Source organism: Heterodontus francisci, chromosome 36, assembly GCF_036365525.1.
Source record: "Heterodontus francisci isolate sHetFra1 chromosome 36, sHetFra1.hap1, whole genome shotgun sequence".
Lineage (NCBI taxonomy): Eukaryota > Metazoa > Chordata > Chondrichthyes > Heterodontiformes > Heterodontidae > Heterodontus > Heterodontus francisci.
In genome coordinates, this window is record NC_090406.1 from 13,200,754 (window position 1) to 13,217,039 (window position 16,286).

Here is a 16,286-nt window from a genome sequence, read left to right on the forward strand (position 1 = left end):
CCCTATCATTGCCTGTTGCACGGTACTATGCCTGTGGCTGCAAGTCAGCTTTAGAATTGAGCCTTCAGACATGAACTCATTTGGACTGAATGCCCAAGATCCGATCTTTAACCTGGATAAGAAGAATGAGATTGTCAAACACTGCAATTGACCCTGTATTTCAAGATAATACAAAGATTGGATTTGACTCTTGCTTTAATGATCTAAAATAAGTGACCAGATGCTTTTCCTACTGTTATGACCCTAAATTTGCCTTGAGTTGTCACAGGCTGTGTGGTCTATTGAAAAAATTACTGTTAATGCAATAATTTATTAATTATCTAAGAGTTTTTTTAATCAGCCTCGATGTGATTGGCTTTTGTACTGATAGTGATCACTTTCGAACCTCCTGAAATCAGAAATGGTACACCCTGAATAAACAATGCCTGATGATGTGAATTGTGATTAATTGTTTTCAGTGAGCCATCACTATGGGTATGGACTGCTAGATGCCGGACTTCTGGTCAATTTAGGAACAAAATGGTTGACAGTGCATCCACAGAGGGAGTGCTCCATAGAGATTATTAAATCCCCACAGTAAGCATGTTAATGCAGATTGGAATTGTTGTTATATAGTGTATACAATTACAGATGGCTCTGAATGTCTTACAAGGCTTTATTTTATTGTGATTAATGATCCATTCACTGCCCAGCAACTTGCTAAATAACATTGATGAAGGTCAACGTGGTATTTCACGAACTATAATTGTTACTTAATAGTAGCTTGGTAGGCATGCATCAAAGCCCACAATATAGAACATCTCATGCGATACATAAAACATTAGCCCATTTGGGTGCTCTTTCAGCCTCACCAGTCCATGCCAATTTTATGCTCCACTTGAGCCAACTCCCATCGTTTCTCATCTAATATTATCAGCATAATCCTCAAATCCCTGCTACCTCATATGCTAGTCTAGCCTCCCCTTAAATTCACCTATACTATTTGATTTGATTATTCTTTATGGTAGCAACTTCCATATTCTCACCACTCTTTGGGTAATTGTAGGTAGTGAACTCCTGTTATGCACTTGGGGATAATTTCTCTCATATTTATAAAGTTAGAACTGGATATTTTTCACTGGCATTCTCTTAAAATGAATGCAGAAGCCAAAATTCAGTATTGGTATTAAAAGATTGAATGCCTAATAACAAAACTCAATGGGCATTCTTGGTAAAAGGTATATAAGCAAAGCTGAATGACATCTTAAATAAAAGGAAAATAACTTGCTTGATGTAGCACTTTAGTCTTTGAAACATTTTGAAGCATTTCAAGCAATGAATTGCATTTGAGTTGCAGTGAATATTATGTAGGTGCACAACAGTCATTCTGCATCATGTCTCACATAACCACTGGATGAATGACCAGTTAATCTGCTTTATGTCAAAATGTTGAAGATTGTGTATATTTTATGAAAATTTAGCTGGCTGGGAGTGTGTTTAAAGCTCTAACACAGTCTCTGAGGTTTTGATCTATAATCCTGTGGATAGATTGAATTATTAGCAACGTACTGGAAAAATATTTTTGCCACATCCTTTTTGTTATGTGATCTTCTGGATCTGTTGGAGCAACTGAAGGTGCATTCTCACAAACTCCAATGAGTAATATTTAACAGAAGAAATTAATTTAAATAGCAAAGTAGATCATATGAATAATTGATTTTGGGTAGAGAATGCTACAATGCTGCAGTGCAATCTGGTTGACCTTATAGTATCTTTCTGTTCTGAACCTTTTAATTCTGTTGCAGCCCTGTAGCATTCTCACCTAGCCTTATTGCTATATGTAACACATTCTCAGTCATCTGTTATTTTATATAATGTATACACAACTCAATTAGAAATTTTATTGTTCTCTGAAACATGAAGTAGCCCAGGTCTTGAGCAGCATTCTGGAGTAGCTTAAACTAGCTTCTAATGCCCATAGATTAAGTTGACTCCTGTTTCAGTGGCACTGAATTTCTGAAATTGTTACTTCAACTTTTTCCCAAAAAGTTGAAAATATAACTTATTCCTGTACAGGATTAGTTTGTTAGAAAGGGTTACCAAGCAGCTAGGCCCTCTGGCCATATTTGTTTGTCATCTTCATTTGATCCTTTACTCCAGTATTGTATTTTGTTTGCCTTTTGTGGAAAAGCAAAACTTGTTTTCTCTTATTTTGCATTTTTTTGTTTAAAATTCCAGCATCTCAAAGCCAACTGAACTTCAGCATTCCTCCTGAATTGGGTCCAAATGGCTACCACTAACTTCTAACAGGCCATCAACCCAGAAGTACTCCTGATCCAATTGTACATTTTCAATATAGCTATATTGATTTGCAGCGATAGCAAGATCCTCTTTATCCAAGAAATGCTGGAAATACTCAGCAGGTCTGTCAGCATCTGTGGAGAGAGAAGCAGAGTTAACGTTTCAGGTCAGTGACCCTTCTTCAGAACTGGCAAATATTAGAAATGTAAAAGGTTATAAGCAAGTAAAGTGGGGGGTGGGGCAAGAGTTAACAAAGGAGAAGGTGTAGAAAGGACAAGGTCACAGAATAGCTGACCAGAAGGTCATGGAGCAAAGGCAAACAATATGTTAATGGTGTGTTGAAAGACAAAGCATTAGTACTGATAGGGTGTTAACGGACTGAAAATTGAACAGCTGCAAGTACAAACATGAAAAAAAGTGGGTAAGCAAACTGAACAAACTAAGATGAAATAAAATGAACACAAATATATAAAAAAAAAGGAAAAAGAAAAAAATAACTAAAAATAAAAGTAAAATGGGGGGCCCATCATGCTCTGAAATTATTGAACTCCATGTTCAGTCCGGCAGGCTATAGTGTGCCTAATCGGTAAATGAGATGCTGTTCCTCGAGCTTGCGTTGATGTTCACTGGAACACTGCAATAATCCCAGGACAGAGATGTGAGTATGAGAGCAGGGGGAGTGTTGAAATGGCAAGCAACCAGAAGCTCGGGGTCTTGCTTGCTGACTGAGCGGAGGTGTTCTGCAAAGCGGTCACCCAGTCTGCGTTTGGTCTCCCCAATGTAGAGGAGACCATATTGTGAGCAGCAAATACAGTATACTACATTGAAAGAAGTACAAGTAAATCGCTGCTTCACCTGAAAGGAGCCCCACCCCTGCTTTACTTGCTTATGACCTTCTACATTTCTAATATTTGCCAGTTCTGAAGAAGGGTCATTGACCTGAAACGCTAACTCTGCTTCTCTCTCCACAGATGCTGCCAGACCTGCTGAGTATTACCAGCATTTCTTGTTTTTATTTCAGATTTCCAGCATCCGCAGTATTTTGCTTTTATTCCTCTTTATCCAAGTTATTTTCTTCCCACATCATCTTGAAGAGAAGGTCAAAGTAGGAGTTTGGTCCCAAGCCTCAGTCAAAATTTGGTAGTTGAAGTAGCCTAGAGTGACTCTGTCTAGTTTCTTGCAGAGATCAGTTTTTGTGTCTGTCCATGTTATGATATTTGTTTGGAGCACCAGTAAGCTCCAGCAAAAACAATGTGCTCTCCCATCTATAATACGGTTAACTACTTTAGTCATAGTAATGAATGTAAACTCTGAGCCATTATATTCTCCTTAGTTCAGTGTGACAAAACTGAATGTATGTATTCCTTGAATTAATGAAGCATTTATTAGGACATACTGTGCTTTAAAATTCCAACATTGTTCTTTCAGAGTTATTTCTGACAAGCTTGTTATCAAGAAACCTATTGATCCATGTTCTGGAACTAAAAGTTACATCCGGTCTCTTGAGCATGTGGAAGTTAGAATGTCACTGAGTTACACTCGAAGAGGTGATCTGAGGATTTCTCTTATTAGTCCTAGTGGGACTAGTTCCAAGTTGGTTGATGTAAGGTATGAAAGTCAATGTAGTTGTTTGTTTGCTACTCTATAATTAAAGGAGGAAAAATGATCCAGAGTGACTTACAAGTAGCCTCTAGTCAGTTGAATTCCTCTGGTGAACGGACTATTGTTGGTTAACATTGGAGCTTTCATGGAAATATCTCCCTTTTTAACCCGTTACACATCATAATAGAATTGTATCTATGACAGGACCATTACATAAGAAATGGGAGTAAGCCATATTGTCCCTCAAGCCTGCTCTGCCATTCCGTATGATTATAGCTGGTCTTGGACCTCATTTCCACTTTCTTGCTTGATCTCCATATCCCTTAATTTTCCCTCGCGTCCAAAACTCTCTCCGCCTTGAATATACTCAACAACTGAGCATCCATAGCCCTTTGAGGTTGAGAATTCCCATGATTCACAATCCTCAATGAAGACATTTCTCTCATCTGTCTTAAATTACAGACCCAGGCGAAGGGCTCAATAACCTCTAGTTCTAGGCTCTCTGGCCAGGGAAAACGATCTCTCAGCATTTACCCTGTCAAGCCCCCTCAGAATCATATGAATTTCAATGAGATAACTTGCTCTTCTAAACTGCAGAAAGTATAGGCCATCTCTACTCAATCTCTCCTCCTCTATAAAACAACCGCCTCATTCCCAGGAATGAATCTATTGAACCTCTGCTGCACTGCCTCAAAGGCAAATATATCTTTCCTGGGGTAAGAAACCAAAACTGCACAGTGCTCCAGGTGTGGTCTTACCAAAGCCCTGTACAATTGTAATGAGGCTTTCTTGCTCTTGTACTCCAACCCCCTTGCAGCAAAAGTCAACATGCCATTTGCCTTCCTAATTGCTTGCTATACCTGTATACTAACTTTGTTTCATGTATGAAGATGCCCAAATCTCTCTCAGCACTGACATTTAGAAGATTTTCACCATTTAAATAAAAATTCTTTTTTCTATTAGTACCAAAGTGAATGACCTTACTATTTTCCCACATTAAACTCCATCTGCCACCTTATTGGCAATTCACAACCTATCTATATCCCTTTACAATCTGTGTCCTCTTCATGGCTCATTGTCCCACCTAGTTTGTGTTGTCAGAAAACTTGGATACATTACTCTTGATCCCTTCATCCATGTCATCAGTATAGATTGAAAATAGCTGAGGCCCCAGCACTGACCCTTGCAGCACCCCACTGTTTACAGTCTGCCAACTTGAAAATGCCCCGTTTATCCCTAGTCTCTGCTTTCTGAAAGCAATCTTCTATTCATGCTAATATATTGCCCCCAACCTCTTGACTTTTGCCTTCTGTCATAACCTTTTACATGGGATCTTGTCGAATGCCTTTTGGAAATCCAAATATACGACATCCACTGGTTCCCCTTTATCTACTCTGCTAATGACATCCTCTAAGAAAAAAAGCAAATAAATTTGTCAAACATAATTTCCCTTTCATAAAACCATGTTGACTCTGCCAAATTAAAATTTCTAAGTACCTTGTTAACACCTCCTTAATAGATTCTGGCAGTTTCCAGACAACTGATGTCAGACTAACTAGTCTACAATTCCCTGCTTTCTCTCTCCCTTCTTTCTTGAATAGTGGTATTTGATTTTCTACTTTCTAATCCATTGGGACCAGAATCTAGGGAATTTTGGACGATCACAAGTAATGCATCCACTATCCCTGCAGCCACCTCTTTTTTAGAAACCGAGGATATATGCCATCAGGTCCAGGAGATATGTCAACTTTTTTTTAGTCCCATTAGTTTCTCTGGTACTTCTCCCTCTATTGATATTTACTTTGTTCTCCACTCTCATTATCCACTTGGTTCCCCACTAGTTTTTGGTATGCTTTTTATGTCGTCTTCTGTGAAGACCAATATAAAATTTGTTTTAACATCTCTGCCATTTCCTTATTCCCCATTATAATTTCTCTTGTCTCCGCCTCTAAGGGACCAATGTTTTCTTTTGTTACTCTTCCTTTTTACATACTTGTAGAAGTTGTTACAATCTTTTTATATTCCTTGCTAGTTTACTTTTTATTCCCCCTGGCAGATAACTGGTTCAGCCATCCAGCATCAGATCTGGCTGGACCACTTAAAAGACTATTGGGTCCTGCTAAAACTGTTCACTCTCTTCCAGGATATCTTGGAATGCAAAGATAGCCCCCAGCTTCTTTTCTCTACTGCAAACTGTCTTTCTAAAGTCCTCTCCCCTGTCCTTTCCACCCTTGCCTCCAACAGTAAGTGTGAGGAGCTCATGGACATTGCCACTAAGATCGAGACCATCTGATTAGCTGCCTCTGCCATGTCCTTCCCTTCCACAAGCGCACCTGGCCAAACTTCCTATAATGCTTGCCCCTGTCCTAGCCTGAATGCATCTTTAGTTTCTCTCCAATCTCCCCTCATGCCCTCTCTAAGTTCATCTTGTCCTTGAGACCCACCTTGATCCTGTTCCCACTAAACTGCTGATCCAACTTCCCCTCCTGGTTCCCATGTTAGCCAATGTTGTAAATGGTGTTCTCTTCAGGTGCTGCCCCTCTCTCCTTTTTAAATCTGCCATCATCAGCCCTTGACCCCACCACCCTTGCAAACTACCATCCCGTCTCCAACCTCCCTTTTTCCTCTTGTGTCCCTGAACATGTTGTCACCTTCCAAATCCATTCCCATCTTTCCCAGAACTCCATATTTGAATCTCTCCAATCAGGTTTCCACCCCTGTCGCAGTACCGAAACAGCTCTTATCAAAGTCACAAATTACCTCCTATATGACTATGACGAAGGTAAACTTTCCCTCCTCATCCTTCTCTACCTGTCTGCAGCCTTTGACATGTTTGAACATATCACCCTCCTCCCAATGCCTCTCCACTGTCATCCAACTGGGTGGGACTGCTCTCACCTGGTTCCATTCTTATCTATCTAATCATAGCCAGTGAATCACCTGCAATAGCTTCTCTTCCTGCTCCTACACCATTTACCTTTGGTGTCCCCCCAGGATCTATCTTTGGCCCCCTCCTATTTCTCATCTACATGCTGCCCCTCAGCAACATTATCCAAAAACATGGCATTAGTTTTCACACATTTATTGTTGACACTCAGCTCTCCCTCACCACCACTTCTCTCAACTCCTCCACTGCTAAATTATTGACTGCTCATCTGACATCCAATATTGGATGAGCAGAAATTTCCTCCGGTTAAATATTGGGAAGACTGAAGCCATTGTTTTTGGTTCCCTCTCCAAACTCTGTTCCCTCGCTACTGCCTCCATCCCTCTTCCTGACAACCGTCTGAGATTAAGCCAATCTGTTCACAGCCTTGGTGTCACATTTGACCCAGAGATGAGCTTCTGATCTCATTCGTGCCATCACGAAGATCACCTATTTTCACCTCCGTAACATCGCTTGACTTCGCCCCTGTCTCAGTTCATCTAGTATTGAAACCCTCATTCACGCCTTGGTTATCTCTAGATTTGACTATTCCAACACACTCCTGCCTGGTCTCCCACATTCTACTCTTCGCAAACTTGAGATCAACATCCAATACTCAGCTGCCCGTGTACTATCTCACACCAAGTCCCGCTTCCCTATCAACCCAGTGCTTGTTGATCTGCATTGGATCCCACTCTGGCACCGTCTTGATTTTAAAATTCTCATCCTTGTTTACAAATCCCTTCATGGCCTTGCCCCTCCCTATCTTTGTAATCTCCTCCAATCCCACAACCCTAAGATACCTGTGTTCCTCATGTGCATCCATTTTAATCGCTCCACCATTGATGGCTGTGCCTTCAGTTGCCTAGGCCCAAACCTCTGGAATATCCTCCCTACACCACTCCACCTCGCTTTCCTCAAGATTCTCCTTAAAACCTCTTTAACCGTGCTTTTGGTCATCTGACCTATATCTCCTTTTGTCACTTTGTGTCATGCTTTGTTTTATAATGCTCCTCTGAAGCGCCTTGGGTCATTTTATTATGTTAAAAGGCGCTATATAAATACAAGTTGAGTAAGAAAATTTTACAATTTTAGACCAGGTGAATGTACTCTGAGAAAAGGAGTTCCTGGAAAAACTGGCAGGCCCCAATATTTTGGGCAGCGCACTCTAGGAGCTCCATTTTTCTGGGAAGCAACTGTTCTTGTTCAGGGCAAATTTGCATGGTGTAAAACTGTAAAAATCGTATTACTCAATATTGCTACTCACCATGAAAACCTTCAAACACCTTTTTAAAATACAAGTTCTTATCAAATTTTTTTTCATCGCCTTTGCTAGTTTCTAATAATTTTTAAATCCTCAGGCTCACTGTACTATTTTTTTTCACATGGTTTCAAGTTTCTTCAGCTACTATGAGTAAGTTCAGAGTTGTTTTTAAATTTTCGTGCTTCAGATTTTGTTCAATGTTTTGGATTGGGGCAGCACAGGTTCAAAGCGTGACTGAAGGTGCATTCAAGATTATAGAGCATCTGTTTGGAGCTGGACGTTGGAGTTGAGTTAGAAACAAAACTTTAAAGCTTTGTTGTATCATAGATTCAATAATGGAAGGGATTCTTTCCAACATACCCACTGTTCTGCTTAGCTCTGAATTGAAGTTTTAAGCATTAAACACAGGAGTAATGAAGTATTGCTTTTAAATATTATGTGGCATTTGATACCAATGGTGCAAGTAGGATATCTTGCCATCAGTCAGTTCGAAGCATTCTTGTATAATTTGTTTATCCTTGCAGTGCAAGTAAGATGTGTGTTTCGCATTCCTGCCATTTTCCTCATTACTAATGAGAGGTTCTGCTTGTACTGCATCTATTGTGCTCTCCTGGCCCACAGTCAGTCAGCCCTGCAACGTATAACGATACACTTTTCTGAGGCGGCACAATTCTTCAAACTAAAAATCAGTTAAAGAAAACTGAAGTTCTGCATCAGCCTGCACCCCAAGAAAAATATAGACCACCAAACGTTGTCATCGAGGGAACCGAGCTGGATGCCATCAAGCAATTTACCTATTTGGAGAGCATCATCTCGTTAAATGCCACCAAAGACAAGGAAGTGGACAATAGACACTCAAAAGCAAACAGTACATTCGGCAGACGGTACAAACTAGTGTGGAGCAACCACAGCCTTGGAGCACAGACCAAACTCCAAGTGTACAAAGCTGTAGTCCTCACCACCCTTCGGTATGGCGCCGAGTCATGGGTCCTATACCACCATCATGTACGCCTTCTAGAGCACTTCCATCAGCGCTGCCTCCACAGCATTCTCCAGATCTGCTGGCAGGATTGCATCACAAACATTGAAGTCCTGCAAACAGCCAACATCCCCAGCATCAAGGCCATCCTCCTGTAAAACCAACTGCGTTGGGTAGGTCACGTTGCCCGGATGGACGACAGTCGCCTGCCCGAGATAATGTTCTGTGGAGAGCTGACCACTGGTAAAAGGAACAAAGGGGCCCCGTGCAAATGTTTCGAGGTCTCCCTGAAGAAGTCCTTCTCTGTGCGCCACATCGACCATCGTCAGTGGGAAGTGCAGGCCATAAATCATAGGCCATAGGAGATGCTACATCAGGAGAGCTACAGACGTCTTTGAGACTGAGCAAAGAACCAGCATGAAAGAGAAAAGGAGAAGGATAGATCCAATTGCCCCTAGCAGCGACTACATCTTCACTTGTACCCACTGTGGAAGAATCTGCTGGTCACGGATAGGCCTGACTAGTGACCAGCACGCCTGCAACTGATGAGTACACCTTCCTAAAATCTTTGTCCACGAAGAAATGCCAAGAGATCTATAACTAAAGGAGCACGCTTTACTATTCCTTTTTTTTTTATAGGACAGTCACGTCATAACTTCCATTTGTTTTCCCTAGTGCCATTGCTGCTAATGGTGATGCTACAGTATTGTTTGCCAGGGTGAGAATCTTCGGCTGGAATTTTATGTCCAAGCGAAGGCCCTGCCCACCGGCTTAAAAGTCGGGGTGAGCCTGCCTCCACCTGGCCTGGAAGCCATGCAGAGATTTTATGTGGCCCAGGCCTTTAATTGGCCTCAAGTGGGGCCTCTGCTTCTCTGAGGCAGGTAGTCTTGTCTCCAGGAGCTGCTGGCCAATCAGAGGGCTGGCAGCTTCTCAGTTCCAGCAGTACCAACTGGAGCGGTGGCCACTGGGACTGCACCCACCTTCTGGAGGTTCATTTACACTGGTGCTAAAAAATGGTAAGTGAGGTTTCTGGCCTCGCTGGGGACAATTGGCTGGGCCCTGGTAAGGGGAGGGGGGGGGTGGGGCAGTGTACCAGTAGGGGTGGCAGGAACTGCTGGGGGTCTCTCTGTAGGACACGGTGCCAGATCAGGAGGGACCCCCACCTTGGGCCCGCAAGGAGGCTGCCAGATATTACTGGGCGGTCCACGTAGCTGACGAAGTGCCTGTTTGCTGCTGGTAATATACCAGCAGCAGTGGGAGGCGGCCCTTATTGGAAATTAATTGGCCACTTAAGGGCCTCAGTTGGCCTGGGGCAGGGCTGGCCATTTGTCACCTCCCCTGCCGCTCGTAAAATTGCAGCCTAGGCGTGAAGTTGACTGAAACAGCAACCCCCCACGCCCCAGCTTCCCCACAATTTTATGCGCCCACCCCCCCTTGCTTCCAGCCTGCTCCCACTGGGGGCCTTTGTTATATTGTTTTGGAGAAGTCTTCAAAGTGCTAATTTAGATCAAGTGGCTGTACCAAGGTTCAGTGCTAGGACCACTGCTTGGATATGACTTGGATATTGGAATGCAGAGTAAAATATCAAAATTTGCCAATGACACCAAACTTGCAGGTGTTTTTTTTTAATTTTTCTTTTATTTAGAGATACAGCACTGAAACAGGCCCTTTGGCCCACCGAGTCTGTGCCGACCAACAACCACCCATTTATACTAACCCTACAGTAATCCCATATTCGCTACCACCTACCTACACTAGGGGCAATTTACAATGGCCGATTTACCTATCACCTGCAAGTCTTTGGCTGTGGGAGGAAACCGGCGCACCCGGCGAAAACCCACGTGGTCACAGGGAGAACTTGCAAACTCCGCACAGGCAGTACCCAGAATTGAACCCGGGTTCCTGGAGCTGTGAGGCTGCGGTGCTAACCACTGTGCCACCCTATTGACACCAAACTTGCAGGTGTGGCAGACAGTGAGGATGATACCAATCAACTGCAACAGGACATAGGCTGGCAGAATGGCAGACAAGTGGTGGATGGAACTTTAATACAGAGCAGAGAGGTAATGCATTTTCACAGAAGGGATGGGGAAAGGCAATATAGACTAAATGGCAGTTGAGTGTGCTGGGTCAGAGGGACCTGGAGATTCATGTGCCTAGATTTTTGAAGGTGGCAGGACATATTGAAAGTGTGGTTAGCAAAGCATATGGGACCTTGAGATTCATAAATGGAGGCATAGAGTACAAAAGCAAGGAAATTGTGCTAAACCTCTGGTTAGGCCACAACTAGAGTATTGTGTCCAGTCCTGGTCACCACACTTTAGGGCAGATGTGAGGGTCTTCAACAGGGTGCAGAGGAGATTTACCAGAATTTTTAAATTTTTTTGTTCATTCATGGGATGTGGGTGTCGCTGGCCAGGCCAGCATTTATTGTGGTGGAAGCATAGCTGCTGAATGTCTTCAAAAGGAAATTTGGGCACTTGAGGGAAATAAACTTACAGGGATAGAGTGGGGGAATGGGACTGATTAGATTGCTCTACGGAGAGCTGGCGTAGACTTGATGGGCCAAATGGCCACCTTCTGTATTGTAGTGTCTCTATGGTATTGATTAAGTGATGAGTGAATAGAACTGCATTGTTCTTTTTTTGTACACTACCGATTTTACAAATTTTAATTTGCGCATATCCTGCTGTTAACAAAATGTAAGACTCTTGTTTGGTTTTAATATAGTAACCATGATCCAGTGGTACTCACTTCCTAAATGGAAGGACGTTTAACAATGAAAAGTTTTTAGATCTAGAAATAACATACTGGAAAAGCAAATTCTCTTTTTATAAAGAACGAATAGTTTGAGAAATAATTAATCACAAAAAATTATTCTGTTTGTGTAACTTCGGATTCATGCAGTCCTTATCCTGTATCTGTTCAAAATGAGGTAGAAATAATGTGATTTGAAATGGCTTCTGAGCTATTTGTCAGATGTGAGGCTTTAATTTGTGGAAATAGTTTACTCAATCTAATGTGAACATTAGCTGTCTTTGTTTTGTGTTTTTTATTTAGACCGTATGACACATCATCCCATGGATATAGAGACTGGACCTTCATGACCACACATTGCTGGGATGAAGACCCAAAAGGAGTTTGGACTCTTGTGATCGAGAATAAAGGAAGTTCCAGAAACACTGGTATGTTTTTAGCCCTAGAGTACTGCAATTTGTTTCAATGCTTCATATGCTATGTCATGCAGGCCCCACCTGCCAAGAATAAGGCACATATTATTTCGCCACATGAACATTAAAACTTAAAATTGCTGCTGGGAAGAAAAGAGGGCCTATCACAAGGAATTGCCAGGCCTCTCGCCGGAAAGACCTTTTTTGCATACTAGCCGACAGTGTTGGAATAAAGGACCCAGTCCCTGCTTCCCCAGTACACACAAGACCTGGTCAGACCAGTTTAGTCACGTGACTAACTGACGGTTGGAGTTTTTTGAATTGGAACTTGCCACAGTTAAAACTGAGAAAGCTCTTTGCTCCTGGATTGAGAACACCTCCCTCCTGTCTGCTCCCATCTCTTTCTCATGGAACTGAAGACCCATTGAAGACACATGAACCCCAAGAGAGAAAAGTTTCCTACAGTGAACAAGATTTAAGAAGAATACTGGGCCCCAACGAAAAAACAAGACTACTTGTAAAAGGGCTAGAGTGAGCTTGAAGCACAGTAACAAGAACCTCTCTCATTTTCTCTTCTCTTTTCTGTCTCTGTTTGCATGTGCATATCGCGTATGCATACTAGCGTGGGGCGGGGTGTGTATCCATAGGCGTTAACTGTATTAGTGCTTGAGTTTGTTTTAATAAATTTCACTTTTCTTTAAACTGAAGAAAGTCTGTTTATGCTCATTTCTTTGCCTTATAATTGGAAAGTGGTGAACAAGGATTTGCCAAGGGGGAGCTCAAAACAGTGTGTTTAACACAAAACCCTGTTACAATAAGACCAGGTGAAGACAATAAAAGGCCCCTCGACACTTTTCTCACTTGGTTGTAACAACTACTTTTATTGTACATTGCAAAGCAGCTGGAAGCATGTGTTTTTTTTCACTGTTTTACTGATGGCACCCAGTCATTCTTGACCTTAAATTCTCATCAGTCACATATTTGAAACTCAATAACAACTTGTATTTATATGGCACCTTTAACATAATAAAACATTCCAAGATGCTTTACAGGAGCATTATAAAAAATATGACACCGAGCCACAAAAGGAGATATTCAGTCAGATAACCAAAAGCTTGGTCAAAGAGGTAGGTTTTAAGGAGGAGGAAAGTGAGTCAGAGAGGTGTAGGAAGGGTATTCCAGAGCTTGGGGCCTAGGCAACTGAAAGCGTGGCCATCTGTGGTGGAGTGATTAAAACTGAGGATGCTCAAGAGGCCAGAATTAGAGGAGTGCAGCGATCTGAGGGTTGGGCTAGAGGAGGCTACAGAGATGGGGAGGGACAAGGCCATGGAGGGATTTGAAAACAAGGATGAGAATTTTCAAATCTAGACATTGCTTGACCAGGATCCAATGTAGGTCAGTGTGCACAGGGTTGATAGGGGAATGGGACTTGGTGCGAGTTAAAACACGAGCAGCAGAGTTTTGGATGACCAGTTTATGGAGAGTAGAATGGGTGAGACCAGGCAGAAGTGTGTTGGAGTAGTCAAGTCTAGGGGTAACAAAGGCATGAAGGAGAGTTTCAATAGCAGATGAGCTGAGACAGGGGCAACGTTGAGCAATGTTGCAAAGGTGGAAATTGGCAGTGTTAGTGTTGGGACAAATGAGGTCAGAGGCTCGTCCCGAGGTCAAATGTGACACCAAAGTTGTGAACAGACTGGCTTAATCTCATTTGTTTTCAGGGAGGGTGATTGAGTTGGTAGTTAGGGAACGGAGTTTGGAGCAGGGACCAAAAACGATGGCTTCAGTCTTCCCAATATTTAATTGGAGGAAATTTCTGCTCATTCAGTACTGGATCAAATAAGCAGTCTGATAATTTAGCAACAGTGGAGGAATCGTGAGTAGTGGTGGTGAGGTAGAGCTGAGTGTCATCAGAATAATATGAAAACTAATGTTGTGCTTTCAGTTGATGTCGCCAAAAGGCAGCATGTACATGAGAAGTAGGGGGCCAATGTTAGATCCTTGGGTGACAGCAGAGATAACTGTGGGAGCAGGAAGAGAAGCCATTGGAGGTGATTCTCAGGCTATGATTAGATAGATAAGAATGGAACCAGATGAGAGCAGTCCCACCCAGCTGGATGACCATGGAGAGGCATTAGAGGAGGATGGTGTGGTTAACTGTCAAAGGCTGAAGACCGGTTGAGAAGGACAAGGAGGGAATGTTTACCTTTTGTCAAGGTCACATAGGGTGCCATTTGTGACTAGGAGCTGTTTCGGCACTGTGATGGGTGGAAAACTGATTGCAGGTTTTCAAACATGGAGTCCCAGGAAACATGGGAACAGATTTGGGCAGTGATAACACGTTCAAGTATTTTGGACAGGAAAAGGTGGTTGGAGACGGGATGGTAGTTTGCAAAAACGGTGGGGTCAAGGATAAAGGGAACCCAGATCTTTAAGCATAGAAAACGTACATTTTCAAAATAGAGGAGGGGTTGGATCAGGTGAGGGATTAAAGCGTTAAGTCTGAATCCTGCCTCCAACTTGCTCATGTCCAATTTTGATGGAGTTGGGGTGGGAGACCAACCTGCTGCCAGGAGGTGAGATGGCACTTTTAAGTATTATAATCCTGGCCAGCCAACCCACCCCTTCCCCCAACACCCACTGGATCAGACCTACTTGGTCCTATGGCTCATCTGAACTGTTAGCTGCTTAACAGGAAACCAAGAATGTCAAACTGGCTGGCCTGTGGGTGGGGAACCTGTCAGTGATGTCATATGTGCTGTCACAGCGTGCAGGAGAAACCCCAACATGGGTTCCCTACAATATACCACCACTGTTGCTCCCAGTGGGTGAGGGAAGTTAAATTCTTCCCCTGCATTGCTCAACACCAAAAAACAGGATTTGTATTTTTCATGTTCTTAGGCTATCTCAAAGTGCTTTGAAGTCATAATCGTATTTGATTGTGGGATCTTGCATTTTTACCTACAATGAGAGAAATGACCAGTTAATCATTGTTTTTGGTGGTGTTGGTAGAGCAATAAATGTTGGCCAGAACATCGACTGCTCTCTTTTTTTGAGTAGAGCCATTGGACCTTTTATATACACATGAACAGGCAATTTTGATCTTTACTATTGGGGTTTCCAAGATGGCAGATAAAATCACTAATATATCCTTTTGTGTTGGAATTGTTGCCCAGATTAAGATAATTGTAATACAATATTTTCAGTGTGTTCCAACCAAATATACATGAATGGATATTTTAGAGGTTCTTTACTGCCAGCCTCTACTGCTGTAGGGTATAATGGCAAAGTAAACTCAGCACGTTATTTGAAATTTATCTTTTATAGGAGTTCTATCTTATTTTAAGTTGCACTTGTACGGTACTGATGAAAACATGATGGAAAGGCGCATAAAGGATGCAGTGATAAGTGGCTGTAGGAACTGGAATGAAGATGGACTCTGTGAAGGTAGACATATTTCTCAAAATTAACCTTGTAATGCTTTGACTACATGCAACAGTTGATGATCAATCCACCACAAATTATTGCAATGTTGCCTTATTTTTGTCGCTTATTACAAAATATATATTGGGGGTATTCCTTTTGGGTAGCATTGTACAGGTGTCTCACTGGTTTCACATTGTTAGGACCATTTTTAATTGCATGTAGACTAACATTTGCTCAGAAATGCTTTCCAAGATGCTAACTCAATTCTGACTGCAGTAACTGAAAACAACAGTGTGTTTAAAGCAAGGCAATGAATTTATGTTTCCTTGTGTATTCAGAATTGTACTTCATAAGTAATAGTATTTCAGACAATAGCATGGATGCTGGCTATCTGAAATAAAAACAGAAAATGCTGGAAATGCTCATCAGATATGGTAGCATCTGTGGGGAGAGTTCTGATGAAAGATCAGACCAGAAAAGTTAACTGTTTCTCTCTTCACAGATGCTGCTAGACCTGCTGAGTATTTCCAACACTTTGCCTGAATTGACAAATATGCTATAAAAACACAATGAGCTTTTAAGGGTAAATTAATGTTATCTGAACCCTGTAGTACTAATAATTAGTATTAGTTTTGGTTGGCC

General features: G+C 42.1%; 1 protein-coding gene across 1 annotated transcript in view; it reads left to right on the top strand.

The window, feature by feature from the left end:
* Positions 1-16,286, top strand: part of LOC137351355 (proprotein convertase subtilisin/kexin type 4-like) — a 62,204-nt gene that overhangs the window by 41,059 nt on the left and 4,859 nt on the right. Inside the window, exons 11-14 of the mRNA XM_068015800.1 lie at positions 459-576; positions 3,709-3,888; positions 12,112-12,236; positions 15,546-15,665. Coding sequence (XP_067871901.1) covers positions 459-576; positions 3,709-3,888; positions 12,112-12,236; positions 15,546-15,665 — 543 coding nt within the window. The remainder of the gene's footprint in view (positions 1-458; positions 577-3,708; positions 3,889-12,111; positions 12,237-15,545; positions 15,666-16,286) is intronic.